The sequence below is a fragment of the Astyanax mexicanus genome, chromosome 6, assembly GCF_023375975.1.
Source record: "Astyanax mexicanus isolate ESR-SI-001 chromosome 6, AstMex3_surface, whole genome shotgun sequence".
NCBI classification, from domain to species: domain Eukaryota; kingdom Metazoa; phylum Chordata; class Actinopteri; order Characiformes; family Acestrorhamphidae; genus Astyanax; species Astyanax mexicanus.
In genome coordinates, this window is record NC_064413.1 from 5,016,099 (window position 1) to 5,037,026 (window position 20,928).

The following is a 20,928-nucleotide window of genomic DNA, read 5'->3' on the forward strand; positions in this document are numbered from 1 at the left end:
TTCCAAACACCACTACATACTGGCAAGACCCCTTAGCAGTTCACTGAATAGTGAACAAGGCACAGATTGGGACACAGCATAGACTGTATATAAAGATGGACGCCGTGTCGCCGTTCCCATTCATTCAATGAAAATGAAGCCAAAATCTTCCGCCATTTTGGCGATTCAGAGACCAGAGTCTGCGCAGTAGAGACCAGAGGAGGGAGAAAGGCTGTGGAGAGACCGCCTACTCATTTAAATAACCCCGCCCCCGAGGGCTGCCTCGCGGTCACAGACTGCAGAGCGGGGCGGAGCTGACGGTCTGTTATTGGTCCCGCCCATAAGCAGCCCTTTTACCATAACCACACCTTTTTTGAATAGAGCCGAATAAAGTTTTAAAAAACGAATTCTGTGGGGATATAAAAATTTGACGATATAAGCAGAGGTTACACTAGCTGTTGCATTTAAATAATGGAGGTAGAATTACAGTATATTAGAAAAAAACGTGATTGAAAGTTGTCTGTTTTGCCATTGAAACCTATGGGGATGGGTGGAGTTACACAGCTTTCTGCAGCCGAACAGCAGGGGGCGCCCGACCTGTGGTGGCTTCACTTTTAAGAGACGATGCTCTGTCCAGCTATATACAGTCTATGGGACACAGCTATAGACATTAGTCAAATCTACAGATGTTGATCCAATCAGCCCTTGACCCTAAGCTGTTCGGACCACAGGTGTGCCTTTTAGAGACATAGTGGGCGTAGTTCTTGACCCAGAAGTATAGATTGGCCTTTAGCAGTTCACTATATAGTGAACAAGGCACAGGTTTGGACACAAATATGGACATCAATCTTATCTGCACTCATTCATCCAACAAGGCCTTGACCTCCAGCTGTTCTGACCACAGGTGTGGCTGTTAGAGACCCACATTGTTTGGCAACCAATTACAGTGCATTGTGGGATTGTTACAGAACACCACTCCATAGTGTTCACTATATAGTGATTACTATATAGTTAACAAGTCACAGATTGGGACACATAATTTATTCAATCAGCCCTTGACCTCCAGCTGTTCTGACCACAGGTGTGGCCTTTAGAGACCCACAGGTAACCCAGGTAAGGCAAGCAAAGGAGCTGAGGACCAAAACAGGGAGGAGTCAGTCGATGTCAGTCAAAGTGTTCCACACGCGTAGCCCCGCCCACTGGCCCCTGATTGGCGCGTTCTTGCCGTTGAACATGCAAATCACCGTCGTCACTTCCCTTCTTCCTGTGCGCCATGTTTTTCAGCTTGAGTATGGCGATGTTTCACTGAGCTGCGAACAAAAGAGGCGAAAATCTCCCCATCCAGCTCCGCCTTGCATCCCGCGAGGCGGCCCAGCGAGGCGGGGACGCGACAGAGCGCCAGGCTGGAGCTCTGCGCTGGAGATGCGGCTTCTCTCCTCAGCCCTGCGCGCCCTCCACTGACGCCGGAAGAAAACAGAGCGCAGCCGCTGCTGAGCGCCTTCTGCCCGGGACGCTGAAGGTAGCGCTTAGCTTAGCCTGTCAGAAGCTCCGGAGAGCCGAATTACAGCACCAGGCTCAGATCCTGAACCTTAATTCTCACGAAAATCCAATATTTTACCTCAGAAAAAGCCCAATTCTGCTTGGATGTGTATCATTTTTAGCTACTAGCTTCTGGACAGTTGTGTGAAAACCAGCCAAGTTCACTTGGCGCCTCAGGAGCCTGTCGGTTTTATTTGCAAGCTAACGATGGAAGAAGCTTTTCTACGAAGTTTTTAACGAAATTTTTACGCAATTTGTTTTAAAAGCTGTGGATGATTAGCTTTAGACATCTAGTTAGCTATCTAGCTAAGTCTAGTTAGACTCGGTTATTTATCTAACCTAGCTAGGTTAACTAACGTTAGTTAACTGTAGTTGTTGGATGGAACAGATGCTGATTATAATTAGGCCTGTCACGATACGCTTTGTGGACGATATATCGTCCAATAAATCATTGATATAAACGAATTTATTGTCATTTTAGGACAAAATGCCACTGACATAATATTTCTTTACACTACAATTATACATTTTTAAAGACAACACTTTAATTCCATTGTAATTTATTGGGAAACACATTTACTTAAATCAGCTTGTTGTTATTTAAAATGAAATTTGTTTGATATACCTACCCACAGGGTCTGATAACCTTTTTAAGTATATATTTTCCCTCCTAAATACAATTCACGCCATAAGTTAAGAAGTCTTGCTTTTAGTAACTAGTTGAAATATTGGTTTTATTTTTATTATTTAGAGGTAAAACATATATTTTTACTTATTTTTTTAAGTATATAAGTGTGTTTCAAAATGTTGTCACAGCATAGAAGATTTGGTGTAGGTGAAATAAAAGCTACTAATAATTTCAGGTCCCCCTGTACTAATTAGGCTAAACGGCTCTCAAATAAACAAATGATGTCCCCTAAAAATGAATAAGCAAGTTCTAGAAAAAAAGGCAGGGCCCAGTCAGTCATTTGAGCATGAGTGGGTCGATGCACAGCATAAGCCCCGCCCCACACCGCCTCTCCCCGCCCACTGCATTCTGATTGGCTGCACCCACAAGTCTAGTGCTCAGTGTTCATCACAGTTTCCACTGAAGATGTTACAAGGACAGACCCACAGTCTGAGTCTGAGGAGAGTGTCTGTGATGCAGTTGTGGAAAAAAAAAGAGCTTTACTAGTGTCTCTCTGTCTGCACTTTGATCTTGTTTGTTCACAAACACTTTGTTCTAGAACATCATAGTGGCACCAGAATTGTTCACAGTGGTGGTGTGTTGGTGGTGATGTAAAGCAGATGGTAAACAAATTTGACACCATTAAAGCCCTTTTCAGATAGAATTACATTGGAATTATCCCCAGATCATCCTATTTACCTGGGAAGTCTGATTACGTCACGCCCAATTTAATAGAATTTTAGTTAAACATTCAGATAATTGGACTTTTTCAAATTAAAATTCCCAATAAAAAGCAGACTGCATAGCTTTAAGAAAATTCAAGACCATTATTCTTTATGCCGATGATTCTCCTGGACTATAAACATTGTTCATTGTACACAGCGTGATGATTTTTTTTTTCTTACATTAAATTAAAACCAATTCACCGAAATATACACAATAATACTCAAACTGTGTCTTGAAAAATCTATGAAATGCCTGAAATTCAGTTTTTAAGAGAAGCTCTATTAACTAGGATGAGGCTGGCTCGGCTGGCTCAGCTGGCTCAACAATGGCACCACTTGTGGGTGATGAAAGAGTAGAGCTGATCAACCAACTGAACTTTTTAGATTATTAAAAACCTGTCTTAATGAAATGTCCACTTTCTTTTCCTGGACATGGACAATATTAACAAATCAAATTGTTCCATAGGTCTCGCCTTTAAAACCCAGTGCTGCACTTCATTTCAGGGAGTGTGACAAGGTTTATACTTCTGCTGTTGGTGATTTTAACCTGTCTAAATGAGCAGCTTCAGTTTGTTTTTGTGGACTGTGGATCAAAAATGGCTTCTGAAAAACATGATGTAAAAATAACGCAGGTTTTAGTAACCATGTGCAAATTGTTGTTTTTATTTTTAGTTTGTAATTATTCAGTCACACTTGGTCTTTCAGTGGAGTCTTCCACATATTTGTGGGAAGATGCTTGAGCAGGCATGTATTCGTAGTCTTAATTCTAATCTTAAAAGCTTAATGTGTTTCCAAGGGGTCTTTTTAAAGAACCCAAGTATAGTTTGGCTCCCTGTTTTTTATTATTTTCCCCGTTTTCTCCTCAATTTACACGGCCAATTACCCAACCCACTCATTAGGACTCCCCCTATCACTAGTGATGCCCCAACACCAGGACGATAAAGACTAGCACATGCCTCCTCCGATACATGAAAAGTCAGACTCCGCCTCTTTTTAAACTGCTGCTGATGTAGTATTGCTGGATAGCATCACAGCGCACTCGGAGGAAAGCGCAGCTCAATTATGCCTTGTGCTGCGGACATCACCCTTTTGATGTGATGTGGGGAAAGGGCAAGGACAATTGTGATCTCTCAGGGCTCCGGTAGCCGATAGCAAGCTACATGAACAGGATTCGAATCGGCGATCTCCTAATCAAAGTGGCAGCGCTTAGCCTGCTGGACCACAATGAGCCCCATGGCTACCTTTTGTTAAAATGATTTATTTTACCGAAGGAATGGGTTAATTCAACACCTGTATCACCCATGTAAGAAGGAAATACAGTCGTACACCCATTAACTTCTTGCCCCACTTTGGTAGTAACTACTGCAGTCAGACAGAAGGAATTTTGCCCCAATGTCCTGTGCAGAATTGGTTTAATTCTGCTACATTGTAAGAATTTCACCTGTTTAAGGTCTTCAAGATTAAAATTGGTACTTTCCCTTGACCCTTCCACCTTAATTTTTCATCCACTATGAGGTGGACCTTTTGTGTGTTTGAGATCATTGTCCTGCTCCATAACCCAACCATGCTTGAGCTTTAAATCGCAAACTAATGGGCAAACATCCTCCTTCAGGATTTTCTGATTGAGAGTATGGTTTCATCAATTAGAACTAGTTAGACTTTGGGGATTGCCTCAATTTATTGGCAGCTGTGAGACGAAGCCTTGTGTACTATTTGGTCATCAGTGTTTTATGGTTTTCACCCTGTAACTCTCCCATGGGTGATTTATTTTTTCTTTGTGACCTCCATATTGTGATTGTGTTCACTCACTTTCACTGAGGAGAGTGAGGCCTGCTGTTCTCTAGCTGTTGTTTTTTTTTTTTTTTTTTTTTTTTTTTTTTATATATATATAATTTCCTGGATGAGTTGTCTGTACTGTTGCTGAAATTTTGGTAGCTTGGCCACTTCTGGAATGGTTTCACTCTTTCTCTATTTGTGGAAAATGGCTTTTACTGCGGTCCTCTGTTACTCTTTCCGTACTGATAGATTTCAGTGATTTTGTTTTGCATCTATATTTGGATTTCTTTGGAATGTTGCATCATGTGTCTGCTTTACAATACACGGGCCGAGGCCTGTTATGAGGTTAAATGACAGTTAAAAGGCTGCATTGTGTGTTTGCTTGTGGTTTTTGTTATATTCAATTTATCTAAATGATCTGAAGCATTTAAAAAAAAAAAAAAAAGAAGAATAAGCAGAAATTGGGAAGGGCCGAATATGTGTCACAGCACTTTAAATGCAGCACGTTGTGAGGCAGAATATTAGCCAGAAATTTTCACTATTACACACATCCACACGTCTAGAGTCACTGGATGTGATTCACTAAAATCACTGTATTTGTCTTACAGGCTTTGTGACCCCTGGTTCATATCAGCACCACTATAGAGATCATCGACTTGGTAAGTTGGTCTGCAGTACACCAGTTAACAGTGATCTGTTTTGCTTATTAAAAACATTTTTTTCAAATCAGTCATCGCCAAATTACACCCAGTAGCTAGAGACTTTGGCAAAAAAATAAATAATTGGCCAATCAGAAGTAGTGATGCTATAACAGACTTTAATGTAAGTTTCTATTTCAAATGAGTGTGGGATTAACACATTTATACATTATAGCCAGTCCTTATTTTTTTCTTTTATTGAGACACATTTCTGTATAGTATCAGAGTTCAGAATTTTTTTTATTATTAACAGGGTTCGTACAGTCATGAAAAACCTGGAAAAGTCATGAAATTTGAAAATAGCAATTTCCAGGCCTGGATAAGTTTTGGAAAAAGAAAAAAAAAACCAGGAAGTTATGGTAAAGTCATGGAAATGGTTTAACCTACAAATGTGTTTCCATTTATCGACTGACATCAGTTCAGAGTTAGTTCAGTTATAAAGCCCTACACAGTTGAGCTCTCAGGATCTTACACACATTTTATTATAATAAAAAAAAAATTAAGCAATGCTGACAATTAAAAAAAAAAATCATTATAAAAATTGATTTTTGTTTTTATTGTTCTTGTATGCACTAATGTTTTAGATATTATATGGTCATGAAAATAAGGGAAATTCATTAGTTAAAAAGTGTATGAACCCTGATTAAGCCTCTGTTGTTTTCCAGAACCAAGAAAATGTTTCAAGTACCGGTGAAAGACTTGGAGAAAGTCAGAAGGTCGAGAAAACGAGTGAAAAGCATCCTGTGTGACCTTGCTTTAGAGGACTGTCAAGACCTAGTAAAGGTACACACTGAAACCTGCACCTGTTTGATGGATGGATGGATGGATGGATGGATGGATAGATGGATCTAGTCTTTTGGTGTTTATTTATTTTTTAAATTAAAATGTTATTTCCATTTTTAAACAGAAATTTAAACCTTTTGATGCGGGGGAGCACAGTTTCAACAACACAGAGTGGCTTGATTTCACAGATGGCAGTCTTGGGAAAAGAAAGAAAAAGGTATTTACTTTCAGTTTTCTGTGAAGTGAGGATGGTACCTGACTTGTTAAAAGTACTAAAATTCATAACTCAATGTTTAATTTAAATGAATGAGTATTGCATATTGCTTGATTTTCACTGAAATGTTAGTAGGTACATTTTAGTTACAAACAAATATCTGGCATTTCATTTATTAAAGTTCAATCGTGACATTTTTGCAGTGGGGAGTTAAATTGATTCTGAATTAAATCAGTTGACAGAATATTTGTTATTTAGAATACACCTTTTCCCTACTAAAGTAATACAGAGACAATATTCCACATTAAGTGTAATAGTGTAAGGCTCTTGCTGGGAATATGCTGAGTTCTTGTAATAGATTATACTATGCATTAACATTTCTATAATATTTAATAATTATTAGTCTTATTAATAATAGATTTTCTATATAATTGCATTCAGATCTGGCAAGCTCATTGTGTTCTAGACCAACCAAGGCTCAGACCAACAGTGCATTTAAACAGCTGTACAAATGATTCAGCGAATAAGTAATTATGCTAATAAAATATACATGAGGGGCAATTGACAAATTGCTAACCAGGAAGCGAATAAGCTAATTTAATAATCTTGAGTTAGACTGTAAGGTTAAATATACAGTTGTGAAGTGTAAGGCATAAAATATTACCTGTATTTCTGTTTAAAGACTCACATTTATGCTGTAATTGCAGTAAATTTCCAGCCTTGGCAAGTCTATATACATTAACTAGTTGCTTAGCACAGAAATCAACATTAGCATAACAGCAAATTATTTTTTTAAATGCTTATGAAATGACTGAAATATAATTTAATATGATTGTGCTTATTGAAAGGGTCTTTAACTCTCAACAAATTTGATTAGTTCTTTTTACGTGAATGGGAATATTGTATGTATTTAAAATTACGTTTCTTTGATTAGTTCTCAATATTCCTGATGGAAAACACTCCCATTTTTGTTGTCCCAATTAACTAATATACTAGTGTTTTTTTGTTTATTTGTTTGTATTTACAGCATAAACCCATTACGATGGCAAAGAAAAAAACTACTGCCCCCATCAAAATCAAACTATATTAAGACCACTTGTTAAGAATACAGGAAACAAGTCATAGTGTAGGCTGTAGATATCAAAAATAGAAGTGCACTAGGAATGTTTTCACATTTTGGCACCTTGAATCAAAATGGATGTAAAAGTATCTGAATATTCCCACCCTTATATAACTTGATTATGGTTAAAAGTGCATCTCTAAATCTGGCAATTGGTCACTCTTAACTTTTTTTCTTTTCTGTTTCTCTTCCACTCCCCCTCCTGCTTTTCTTTCCTCAGTGGCGATATCGCACTAAGGCCTTGTGCTGCAGCTTGTGTTGGTTTTCTACACGGTCCTTTAACGCCTTCAAAAATCATGTGCATCGGTGTCATGAGGAGGAGAGAGATCTTGCCTGCCTGGCAGGCTGCCCCAAATGCACTTTCATCAGCCACCCTAAGGTCACAGAGCAGCACATGAGGATTTTCCACTCTGTGCCTCCAAAACCTCAGGCTGGTCCATCGGCCACGTTCACCCCATCCACCCTGGTCCAGCCTGTGCAGACTTTCAGTCATCCAGCAAATACAGTGGCCCTGACTGCAGCCGTAACGGCGGCGGTCTCAGCCACTGACGCGATTGGAGACAGGTATACCTGTCTAAACTGCGGCTACCATGACTCTTTACTTTACGTGATGAAGAAACACGTTTTGGTAAACCACTCGGCTACGCTGCTGAACCGCTACTTCGGCCACAGGGTAGAAAATTTACAAAGGGCGTTTGGTTCGACGAAGAAGGCCTTCCTTACGGCTCCCAAGTATTTTTGCAAGGAGTGTAAATTACCTGCAGAGACCATTGAGCATCTACTGTACCATATCTTAAGCTCGGAAAAGCATATTGATCTGCTATGGCACATCATGCCGTTCATCCGGGAGAAGTATATCCCGAGTCAGAAATACAGTGAACAGCAGAAGTTCCTGGTGCCAAAAGGCGCGCAGCAGCCAGTTATGGTGACGAGACCCGATTTCATGCAGCAGACCAACGCTGTGAAAGGAAACGCTGTGCCAAAATCTAACGGCACCATGCTTCTTGCAGGGCCAGCCAACACAACTCTTTTGTGTCCTTCAGCAAGACCAGTCATTCTCTCATCGCAGCCTTCAGCTTTAGTACCTGGCACTAGTGTGAGTGCCCTTCAAAGCACCCATCAGCAGGCCTCTGCTGTTGTTAACTCCATAAACAATCAGGTACCTGTGACCATGGGGATATCCAGCCTCTCTTCAGCTCAAGCGGCACAGCAAATGCTTCTCTCACAAGGGGTTCAGGTCAATCTTCCGGGGAAAATGGGTGTACGTCCTTCTATGATGGTGAATCAGAGAATGCAGGTTAATCAGCCCACTTCCAGGCAGTCCCTTATGGCTTCTCAGTCGGTCCGACTGATTCCCACAGGAAACAAAGTCAACGGAGTCCCAACATACACGCTGGCACCTGCTGTTCCAGTCGGGTCAGTACAACCAAATCCTAGTCAGGTAGTCAAAAGCACACCAGTGGTGTTGAGCCAGAATGGCTCTCCAACTGGCACGCCCTCTGAGAGCAGTCTGCCCGACGTGTTTATTGTGCCTACCAAGGCATCATCTTCGGGCAACAAGCAGACTATGCGTAAAGTGAGTAAACCAAATGAGTTGGCAGTCCTTGCTCCATTCCTCAAGATACAGAGCAACCATACGGTCAAATGCCTACGGTGCAACGTCTTGTTGACGGAGCAGTGGATCTTTCAGCACTTGTTGCACGGCTTGAAGTGTCTCTTCTGTCCCCTGATGTTCTACTCCTTCAAGCAAATCATGGAGCACACCAACAAGGAACACAACTTGAAAGTAAAGAAGAACAGAGATTTCATCAAGATGGAGTACCATCTGAACTGTGACGATGAGGGCCACCTGCTGTTTGCTGCCTTCAACTTAAACACGGATGTGCCCAAAGACTTGCTGGACAACCGGGAGCTCAACCTTGTGCTGATCACCAGCACTCTAGAGAAAATCTACATAAAGATGTATCCACACTCTGCAAGGGCAGTGTACCCGCCCACACAGAAGTCTGCGCCCACCGACTGCCCGTTTTGCAGGGTGAAGCTTCGAAGCGCAGAGGATTACGAAGGACATTTAAAGACCATGCACCATATTGTGCCCACCATCCACGCCATATTAAAGTCCCCTGCTTTTAAGTGCATTTATTGCTTTGGAGTATATTCCGAGAAGTCCACCCCCAAGACCATTTCAATCCATGTGCAGCGTTGTCGTTGTGCTCCCAAGAACGTCAAGGAAATGGAGAGGCAGCTAAATCCTGACCCCGACCCAACTGTGTATGTGAACGGGACTGTACAGAATCCCATCCAGTTTAAGGGGAGTTTTCAAGCACAGAGGGAAAAGAAGGAAACCGGCCGGCTGAAAAAAGAGGGCGCTGCGAATGGCAGGGGACGCAAGGCAGCCAGTGCCCAAGCTGTGCTCGAGCTGGACCCAACAGGCATGGAGATGAAATCTTTCGAAGACAGGAAAGAGTTCCTCACAAAGTACTTCAATCACAAACCCTACCTTTCAAAAAACGAGACTCAAGTTCTGGCGAAACGTCTGTGGATGAACAAGCCCGACATACTCTTTCACTTCAGCACCAGGCGCACCAGATGCATGAAAGCCATCCAAAAGAAGAAGACTGCGGTACTACTTGGGTTCAACATGATCGAGGTGAACAAGGTTAAACACGACCTTCTCATTCCAGAGGTGGCGCCGCCTGCGAAACCCGAAGTCGACGAGTAACAAGAAATACTTCTTGTTCTTCTGGAAGCATGTTCTAGCTATAAACCCTTGAAACAACATTTTTCATTTTAAGATAAACAGCTAACGTTAGGAGTGTCAAAAGTTCGTTCGGGACAAGTGCATCTACAGCTTGTTTTCCATGATCTAGCACATTCATTTGTCAAGTCAGAAAGGCCTTGATTAGCTGATAAGTTGCACAGGGTGTTATAGAGCAAGAAAAATGCTAAAACTTCAAGGACATGGACTACTTGAGTTGGAATTTGACACCCCCCAAGTTACGTGTTGACAGAGTGATCCTGCGTGTCTGTGTTGTCTTCGAGAGCAAGCAAGGAAATACAGAAAAGTCATTGTTTGGGTACCTTTTATGATATTCCTTAAGCCAGTTTGTAAATAGTTTGCACCTCTATAATGTTAAAGTAATTTTTTTACATAGCTAGCTATCCCGTTTAAACAAACCTACTGTATGGATTTTTTTTTGTACATTTTTATGTTTAAATGTTCTTTTTTTTGGGAGGGGGGGGCTTGAATGCATTTGGCAGGTCTGCGGTGAAATAGTTCTATTGGATGAAAGCATATAAGTTTACCTTTTAGTACCCTCAGAGTCAAGCGTACGGAGCTGTATACTAATTGGCAGATTAATTTGCATTTTAATATAGTTAATGTTCTATTAAAAGACACTTTGGGATTGTTTTTGTTTCCTATTCTGAATACAGTTGTGTGTGAGTGTGTGTAATGGGTTCTACAGTTGATGAGTAAGGTATGCACCAGTCGTTCGTGGGATACAGTGGGTAAGGCACAGTCAAAATGCTTGGAATAATCAATGCTGTTGAAGAGTGTATTGTAACATTTAAATGTATTTTATTTCATATGAAACAATATTTATCTACTAAAGTGGTTCACCAATGTTTTGGCTTTGATGTCACAAGTAATTACATGGATAGTTTCCTGAACATTTTGTGGATTTTACTCTTCATGAAGTTGTTAAAGCGGTTATCAATCTGATCGGGTAACAAGCTAATGCCAGCAGAAAATAATGAATCTTAGTCTTTATATCATAAAATTGTGAATAGCACAACTAAGGGATGTGTTTAACTAAAATTACACATCACGTTTTAAAATCGTCCAGTTTTGCACACATGAGCACACAGTTATTTTCTGTATGCAATATTTTTACTGTAAAAACCTGCAGCTTTCAGTAACAATCAGTTATTTATGCATTTGTTTATGTAAAATAGTAGATAGAGTAAGCACCTGTAGCATTGTGGGTTTAAATGGCCATGTTCATAGTTATTAGTGCATCTCAAAAAATTAGAATATCATAAAAAAAAGTTACCTTTTTTCAGTAATTAAGTTCAAAATGTGAAACTCTTATATTATATAGATATATTACACACAGAATTATCTATTTTATTGTTGATGATTATGGCTCATAGCCAAAGAAAACCCAAAAATCAGTATCTCAGAAAATTTGAATATTATATAAGAAAATACAATTGGTCTTTTGGCAGTGTGCCAAGTCCTGCTGGAAAATGAAATCTGTATCTCTGTAAATGTTGTCAGCAGCAGAGGTTCAGCATGAAGTGCTGTAAGATTTTGTGGGAAAACAAAACTGCACTGACTTTAGACTTGATAATAAAACACAGTGGATCAACACCAGCAGATGTAGAGACATGTCTCTCCAAACCATCACTGATTGGTGGAAACTTCACACTAGACCTCGAGCAGTTTGGACTGTGTGTCTCTCCACTCTTCCTTCAGACTCTGCTCCCTTAATTTACAAATGAAATATAAAATTTACTTATGATCAGTGATGGTTTGGAGAGACATGTCACCTGCTGCTGTTGGTTCAGTGTTTTTGAGATGCACTAGTGTATTCATAGTTTATTTAATAATCAAATGTGCACACTTTTTTTCTTTCGAGATCTTTAGAGGCCAGTTAGCCGTGTTTACAGTAAAAAGTCTTATTTTTCACTGGAGCTGTAAGGTTAATATAGATAAAGATTCTGCTATCCACAGGTAAGAACTATTATATAGAATATTTTAATAAATAAATAAATTTACCTTAAAACATACATTCTACTTAATTATATATTTATTGCCCAATTTTAAGATGTAAAAAGCTTTTCTGAATGTCCTTTAAGGTGAAATCTGTTGTGAAATGCCCTTGGGGTGAAGTAACCCATGAGTGTGAGTAGAAACCTTTGTTGAATAGCTTACCTCTGTTTACACTCAGCATTCTGAAATGCAGCGCCTTTAACCAATGCTTTGACAAGGCTTACAATGCTAGTGATAGGGGAATAGAGTTGCCCATGTAAAGAAATCACTATTTTTACACCATTAACAACCTCAATGTAGCTCCACATTTCATTGCTAGAATTCTGAGGGCCCCGACATCTAAAACGAAGCACTGAGAACTTTGTTTTTAAATAAACTACCTGTCGACTTTAACTGTTCATACACAGTACCTTGATACTTGCACTCCTGCATGTTTGGTTTGTAGTGCACTATTGGGACACAGCCAGGTATCAAGATATCAGATCTTGGTAAGTTTTGAAACTCTCTTAAGGTAAACAAATGTTTGGACTACACAACATTTAGCATTTTGAATGGATATTGTCTAAGACTAGGTTTAATACGTGTCCCTTATATATGGGGTCTGTTGTCTAGACAGGGATAAGGCCTTGGCCTAGACTAAATGGCTCTATTCAAAGTGCTCTGCAGTCCATCACTAGGCTTAATCTCTGTTCCTGAGACATGGGGGTTGATTACTTGGACATGGATTAAGCCTAGTCCTAAACCCTGACCGGACGGCATTCGTTTTTCAGGGGGGGCATCTGTGGAAAATATTTCACACTTCTACTCAGTGATAAACCCGTATCTAGACTGCAATTGAAAAAACAGGAGGACCAGGGAGTTTTTAGGCTTTCTTTTAGATTGTCTTATGACACCGCATTCAGTAGCTCCTCCATTTCCACTCGCTGTTGTGTTTACGTGGATCTCTGTGCAAACACGCCCAAAGTGTTATTAGCTATTTTGTCTATTTTATTAAACGTGAGGTGATGAAACTCTAGAGATGTGCATCTGGACAGATGCGAATAAAATTTACTGGATGACCACAGCAAAAAACTGTAGGTAATCCAGTCTGTAATTTTCTCAGAGGACGTCGGAGAAAAACACATACGTGGTCATTTCGGATGGGACTAAAATCAAAGAGGACCCCCCATAAAAGAGGAAATTACCCCAGAATCCGTTGAGAAACACATCCTGTCCAGACAGGGCCCTAGACTACATTCAAAACACTGTGTAGTCCAAATATAAACTTAATCCCTGATCTGTGCGGTCGGGTTCCCGGACAGGAATAAGTTCTTGTCCTAGACTGAATTGTCAATTCAGTACTAAAGTGCAAAGACTAGACTTAAACCCTGTTTGGGAGGATTCATCATACAGTCCATCAGATAATCTCACAGTTGTTCTAAATAAGTGTAAAATTATCTGTGTTTTGTGTGTGTGTTTGCTCTGTGGCTGCAGCACTCAGAACAAGCTGCAGTCAGTGTTGAGTGGTTTTAGGTTATCTTGTGAATAATGCATTACAGCAGTCTAGACAGGACAGAAAACAAATATGTTTAAAGAAGCAGTTTAACTCAATTCAACCCCATTCATTGAGGACTGACACGTGGGCTCCCTGTAGCATTATAAAGGAGATACAAGAAAGGGACAGGCTTTCCAAAAATCACTTTGGATATTTTCATAGATGCTGCTGAATGAGAAGCCAGCATCAGCGTTGTATATTATTTTGTACAAAAAATACCACACTTTTATATAATAGTGCATCTCAAGCAATTTGAATATCATTCAAAAGTGATTCAGTTAAAAATGTGAAACTCAATGAAAACCCAAAAGTCAGTATCTCGGAAAATTTGAATATTATATGAGACCAATTGGTATTTTTGGAAGTGTGGGCAGTGTGCCAAGTCCTGCTGGAAAATAAAATCCCCATCTTCATAAAAGTTGTCAGTAGCAGAGGGAAGCATGAAGTTCTGTAATAATAATAATAATAATAGACTGACTTTAGACTAGATAATAAAACACAGTGGATCAACACCAGCAGATGTTGCACATGTCTCTCCAAACCATCACTGATCATCAGTAAATTTTACATTTCATTTGTAAATCAGAGAGAGCAGAGTCTGGAGGAAGAGTGGAGAGACACACAGTCCAAACTGCTCGAGGTCTAGTGTGACGTTTCCACCAATCAGTGATGGTTTGTTCCAAAGTCAGTGCAGTTTTTTTTTTTTTTTACCACAAAATCTTACAGCACTTCATGATTCCCTCTGCTGACAACTTTTACTGAGATGCAGATTTCATTTTCAAGCAGGACTTGGTACACTGCCAAAAGTATCAATTGGTCTTATATAATTTTCTGAGGTACTGATTGTTGGTGTTTACATTGGCTGTAAGCTTCATAATCATCAACAATAAAATAAATAAACACTTAAAATAGATCACTCTGTGTGTAATACATCTATATGATATATGAGTTTCACATCTTGAACGGAATTACTGAAATAAAGTATATTTTTATTGATATTCTAATTTTCTGAGATGCAGCACTAGTACTACAGTAATGGCGGAGCTCCCTCTGGTGGTGTAATAACCCCGGGCGCTCGGTGCGCTCGGTGATCGTGTAGTTGAGTCTGAAGGCTCAGAGCTGCGTGTTTCTGGCAGTAAGGACGCAGCAGCGTGTTTAGAGTTATAGTTACGGTACTGTCCGCTCCGGTTCCGCCATGCTGGCTGTTAACAGTCAGTACTGGATCCAGAAATGCGCGTTATCTCGGTACTGTAGCGGCGTGCTCGCGGTGCTGAGCGGGTTAAAACCCGAACCCCAGCAGCAGCAGCAGCAGCAGAAAAGCCGGCCTGGAGTCCTGAACTTCCACAGCTCTGCTGTTCAGAACAGAAACCTACTGATGAAGATGCTGGAGAAAAAGAAGTCAGTATTAAAATACTGTATCTGTATCTACTGAAGTATTATTTTTACTTTACTACTACTGTATTTAAGTAGTAAAATACTGTATCTATATCTACTGTATTCAAGTACTACAATACTGTATCTACTGTTCTCAAGTACTAACATACTTTATCTGTATCTATTGTACTTAAGTACTGAAATGCTGTATCTGTATCTCTGGAGTATTATTTTTGCTTCTACTACTTACTTAAGTATTAAAATAATGCTGTATCTGTATCTACTGGAGTATTAGTTTTATGTCACTACTGCGTACTTAAGTACTACAATACCGTATCTGTATCTACTGTACTTAATACTGCAATACTGTATCTACTGAAGTATTATTTTTACTTAACTACTGTGTACTTAAGTACTAAAATAATGCTGTATCTACTTAAGTATTATTTTTACTTCACTACTGTAGTAAAACACTGTATCTATTGTTCTTTAGTACTAAAATGTTTTATCTGCATTCACTACTTAAGTACTAAAATTCTGTATCTGCATCTCTGGAGTACTGTTTTTACTTCTACTACGTACTGAAGTACTAAAATACTGTGTCTGTATCTACTATACTTAAGTACTATAAAATACTGTATCTGTATCTACTGCACTTAAGTACTAAAATACTATATCTGTTTCTACTGGAGTATACTTTTTTACTTCACTACTAAGTATTTAAGCACTAAAATACTGTGTCTGTATCTACTATACTTAAGTACTATAAAATACTGTATCTGTATCTACTGCACTTAAGTACTAAAATACTATATCTGTTTCTACTGGAGTATACTTTTTTACTTCACTACTAAGTATTTAAGCACTAAAATACTGTGTCTGTATCTACAATACTTAAGTACTAAAACACTGTATCTGTATCTACTGCACCTAAGTACTAACATACTGTATTTGTATCTACTGTACTTAGGTACTAAAATGCTGTATCTTTATCTATTGGAGTATTATTTTTACTTCACTACTGTGTAATTAAGTATTAAAATAATGCTGTATCCATACTCTACTGGAGTATGATTGTGCTTTTACTTAAATCTGGGTATCTATAATTTTATACTTGTTTGAATTTTAACTTTTTTACGTTTTAATCTTTCTGTTTTCTCCTCACAGGAAGAGAAGGTGGTATGAAACACCTCAGGTAAGGAGACCTATAGAATAATCAGCACAAACTTTTCTTTTTTTATTTATTTATTTTAAAAAATCCTTATATTCTTAAAATTCAAAATTCTGATTGACTAACCAGTCCCGTGCTTTTTTTTTTTATTTCCTCAGCCTGTAATCACTACTCAGTCTGCTTTTCTGACACCGGTGAAGAAGAAGAAGGACCAGCAGGACAGTCGGCGAGTGAGGACACTTAACATTATCGTCTACAAAGCAGTTGTGGACCTGCTGTCCTCTCACGAGATCAATGCAGATCTCCACAGTTACAGTGTGGAGATTACCAAGGTAAGAAAAATGATAGTTTTACCAGTGGATTAGCACTGTTTTTTTGTCTGTAATAGAACACCATGATCTGTACATAATTCACATAATTCCCATATACACTCAGCAATGCATCTAGGGGAAAAAAGGTGAAAAAACATACATAATGTAACATAATGTAAACCAGAAAAAATGTCAATAAGGAATGGATAATTCAATTATATATATATATACCTCAAGTTCATATTCATAAAGTTTTAAGAGTTCAGAAATTAATATTTGGTGGAATAACCCTGGTTTTCAATCACAGTTTTTTTTCATGCATCTTGGCATCATGTTCTCCTCCACCAGTCTTACACACTGCTTTTGGATAACTTTATGCTGCTTTACTCCTGGTGCAAAAATTCAAGCAGTTCAGTTTGGTTTGATGGCTTGTGATCATCCATCTTCCTCTTGATTATATTCCAGAGGTTTTCAATTTGGTAAAATCAAAGAAACTCATCATTTTTAAGTGGTCTCTTTTTTTTTTTTCCAGAGCTGTTTATATAAGTGTAACTAAATTTTACACACTCTTCAAGATAAGTAGACTTGGGTTTGTGTTGTGAAACAGGAAAATAATTAGTAACTTTTGAGAAATAGCCCACTTCCGTTCACCCCCAGTTTCACTATTTCACTATTAACAAGAAAGTAACAAATCTCTTCTGCTTTGTGATTCCAGGTTTCATTCACAGCTGATTACACTTCTTGTCGAATTTACTGGAAAACAAGCTGGTCAGAGGAAACGGACCTTAAGATCCAGCAGCTTCTGGACAGAAGTGCTCCTCGCATACGGTGTGTAATATTTCTTTGTGTTCATGTTAAACAGTGATGCATTTACATTAAATAATTGAGGAATCATTAGCATCTGTTGTCTATAGGGCTGGGTATCGTTTTTACATTTTCCATACCGATATAAACAATACAATTAACAAAAAGGTATCAGAAAAAGTAACACAAAAAATGCTAGAAGTGATAATTGTTTTCACACATGCTATCACCCTGGGAGGCTCCAACTTTTTGGATCTTGTTGGATCGAAATCAGTGAGCATGTTTGTGGCGCTTTATTGAGAACAAAAACAACAACAACATTACTGGTGCCACAGATCAATTCACAATAATTTCTGTAATTTTGATGATAACAATAATAAACTTATTGTAAAAGTCCTGTATTGTACTCGCCTATGCTTCTTAAAAAGTACTGGCTTGCTCAATATATTAACAGAAACTTTTTTTTTTGAATCTTCAAGAAACAAACAAAATTTCAGCATTAAAATCACCAACATTGTGCACATATTTCTTAGGCTTTTATTAATGGTTATTTAAATGTAAATAAAAGAATTAGATTGGTAAATCTAATTGGTAAAAGAATTAGATTGGTAAAATTAAATCATATTTATATTTATATTTTCCTGTATTTGTGAGAGGGGGGCAGTAAAAATGTGGATGAGTATATATATATATATATTTTTTTTTTTTTTGTTAATACATTTTTTGGTAAATATTTTGTAGAAAATGTGTGCCTTTTATGTATCAAATTTCGATACCCAGTCCTAGTTTTCTAACACAAAATAACCTTCTGTTTTGCTTGCTCGATTTTGCAGATACCTCATCATGTCGCTGCAAATCCTGGGCAATGTTCCCCCATTAACTTTTGTTCGGGATAGAAAATACGCTGCTCTGAAAGAGGTAACTGACTTTATTCTCCTGTTTTTTTTTGTGTAATGTTGGTATAAATGTTGAAGGTGTTCTAGATATGACTCAATTTGTATTTCGTGCTGTCTGCTGCTGCTGTTAACAGGTGGAAAACCTGCTCGAGATTGCTGATTATGGTCCACGGGAGGATGATCTGAGTTTTGCTGGAAAAGATGCTGAGTAAGTGTTTAGCTTTGATAATGGGCCATAAATTGACTTTTGACACTTGGAGCTAAAATACAGCTTTGCAAATTTAAGCAGTTCAGTTTGGTCTGATGGCTTGTGGTCATCCAGCTTTCTTTTGATTATATTCAGAGATTTCCAATTTGGTAAAAAAAAAACAAAAAACGTTAGTTTCAGTGTCACTCAATCAAGAATAAATGCGAGCATGTGTGTGTTTAAATGCTACAGGAGTCCAATTTCCAAACACTGGATTAAGATTTCTGCCCCACTCGCTTCTCCCTAGATGTAAAGCACACATGGGTTGCCAGATTAACACATAGTGGCCAGCGATGGCGAGTCTTAGTCTGCAGCTTATTCAGTACATATATACGTTTCAGTGTCCAAAATGCCCATACCCAAAATTTCCCAGCTATGGTTAGCAAACCTTACTGAAGCTTAGTGATTACCTGTTCAGCAGAACAGAAATAGCCAGCACATCTGTTTCCATGACTACAGTGCACTGTTTGCAACCCTGAGTGTGGAAGTGGGACTGGTGGAATGGTGATGGTGGGCAGGTTCGAAACCCAAAAAAACCCACACAGATTATGCGATGTGATGAATAGTTCTAATAAGAAAATACTGTCTGAAGCTCTGATTTCAGCATGTTTCCTTCATATCTGATGAAACATCCTGATCATGTTGTGTTGTTATGAAGAGTTACTACAGAAAATATAATCTTTAACTATTTAAATTGTACAATTTACCACATAATTTAATGATTTAAAATGATTTGAAATGAACAGTTGGTTTTGTATCTCCCACACAGCACAAGATTGCACACTACAGACCCAGTGGAGAAGAAGAAAGCACTGTGGCTCAACATTGATCAGGATGCTCTGTATAAACAGATCGAGGACTATAAACAGCGCTCAAGTGTCTCTTCTTCAGAAATCACCAGCTCACCTGGATTAACTCAGGAACAGCTGGACTTGTTAGCAGAGATCCGTAAGCAGAAGCTGATTGAGAAAAAGAAGAGGAAGTCCAAGAAGCTGAAAGATGATTATGATGATGATGATACGTCTCCTAAAGCTTTCCTGATCGCGAGACAGCTGGAGCTGGAGGAGCAGAAGGAGCAGGAGAAGGAGGAACAGCACAGGGACCAGGATGTAGAAAACAGCGAGGTTTCAGAACTGATAAATGATTACGACAGAAAGCACTGAAACATCTGTAGATTTCAGTGACTGTGTAATACATTTTGTCTGTGGCATTTAATTTTATCTTTTTCTTTTTTTTTTTAAAATTGATTTCTCCGTACTGTCCAGATTATCCTGCCTTATTAAATTATGAATTGTGTAAAAAAACAAAAAAACAAAAAAAAAAACGTGTAATTGTTTTCTTAATGTGGACTTTAGTGTAAGTGTTCACACTACATGACTGTTTGTGCTGTAAAATCGTAAATCCTTCAGTTTTAGTTCAGATTCTTACACTGCATGACTGATCAGCCCCAAAGTGTCACAAATGACCATTATGTTTTACTGTAGGAAATCGCCGACTCACCTGGCTGCTCTCCAGAAACACGTTTTTTGGGTCAGATATCTAGCATGCCAAATATTATTTCATTTGTCAACTGTCTTTCAGTAATTCACACTCCGCTGTTGAGGGAGCGCAGAGTGATCCCAGATTTGCCTCAGAGCAGCAGGGTTGCCAGGTCCAACAAAAAAAATTCCCAGAGTCATTCTAAAACCTTAAACTAGCCCAAAATATATGTCTGTCACACGTTTGAAGCAAATGGCAAAACAGTTATGAGTGTATGACTTAGTATTTTGTAATAAAGGGATTTATTATCAATATTGCTATTTACCCTAAAGCAGGGGTCACCAACCTTTTTGAACCTGAGAGCTACTTCTTGGGTACCAATTAATGCGAAGGGCTACCAGTTTGATACACACTCGTGAAATTACAAATTTTCTCAATTTACCTTTAATTATATGTTATTATTAATAATTAATGACATTCATCTATGTGAAGACACAGATATCAATAGGCAACACTATTATTATAAATCTCTGCAAGTGTTTACATTTTATATTATATTTTAATATAATATTACATATTATATTACATTATATTGTATAATAATATATAAACTATAGGCTATCTCTAAGCTAATATTAATGTAATATAATCTAAAATTACATCAATGCAACTGTGATTTAAAAAAAAAAAGAATAGCAACAAAAATGCTATTTTTAGACCAGGCCTGCGGGCTACTCATAAGGTCCTTGCGGGCTACCTGGTGCCCGCGGGCACCATGTTGGTGACCCCTGCCCTAAAGTCATTAATAATATTGTAATGTTAGTGTTTTAATAG

The 20,928-nt window shown here is 38.5% G+C and overlaps 2 protein-coding genes and 1 long non-coding RNA gene across 3 annotated transcripts in view; 2 read left to right on the forward strand and 1 right to left on the reverse strand.

The window, feature by feature from the left end:
• The window catches only part of LOC125802491 (uncharacterized), a 479,356-nt gene extending 467,368 nt beyond the window's left edge, over positions 1-11,988 (reverse strand). The window contains exon 1 of the long non-coding RNA XR_007439624.1: positions 11,940-11,988. This is a non-coding gene — a long non-coding RNA (uncharacterized LOC125802491). The remainder of the gene's footprint in view (positions 1-11,939) is intronic.
• On the forward strand, positions 1,225-11,128 carry adnp2a (ADNP homeobox 2a). The gene is made up of 5 exons (XM_007250846.3): positions 1,225-1,498; positions 5,295-5,345; positions 6,050-6,167; positions 6,292-6,384; positions 7,722-11,128. The coding sequence occupies exons 3-5, from the start codon at positions 6,060-6,062 to the stop codon at positions 10,221-10,223; spliced, it is 2,703 nt and encodes a 900-aa protein (XP_007250908.3). The 5' UTR covers positions 1,225-1,498; positions 5,295-5,345; positions 6,050-6,059; the 3' UTR covers positions 10,224-11,128.
• Positions 11,989-14,899: 2,911 nt separating the features above from the next.
• rbfa (ribosome binding factor A) lies at positions 14,900-19,835 on the forward strand. Its single transcript, XM_007250847.4, has 7 exons — positions 14,900-15,210; positions 16,354-16,381; positions 16,516-16,689; positions 17,384-17,496; positions 18,306-18,390; positions 18,503-18,576; positions 19,385-19,835. Exons 1-7 carry the CDS (start codon positions 15,008-15,010, stop codon positions 19,776-19,778), a joined length of 1,071 nt encoding a protein of 356 aa, XP_007250909.3. The 5' UTR covers positions 14,900-15,007; the 3' UTR covers positions 19,779-19,835.
• The last annotated feature ends 1,093 nt before the right edge of the window (positions 19,836-20,928 follow it).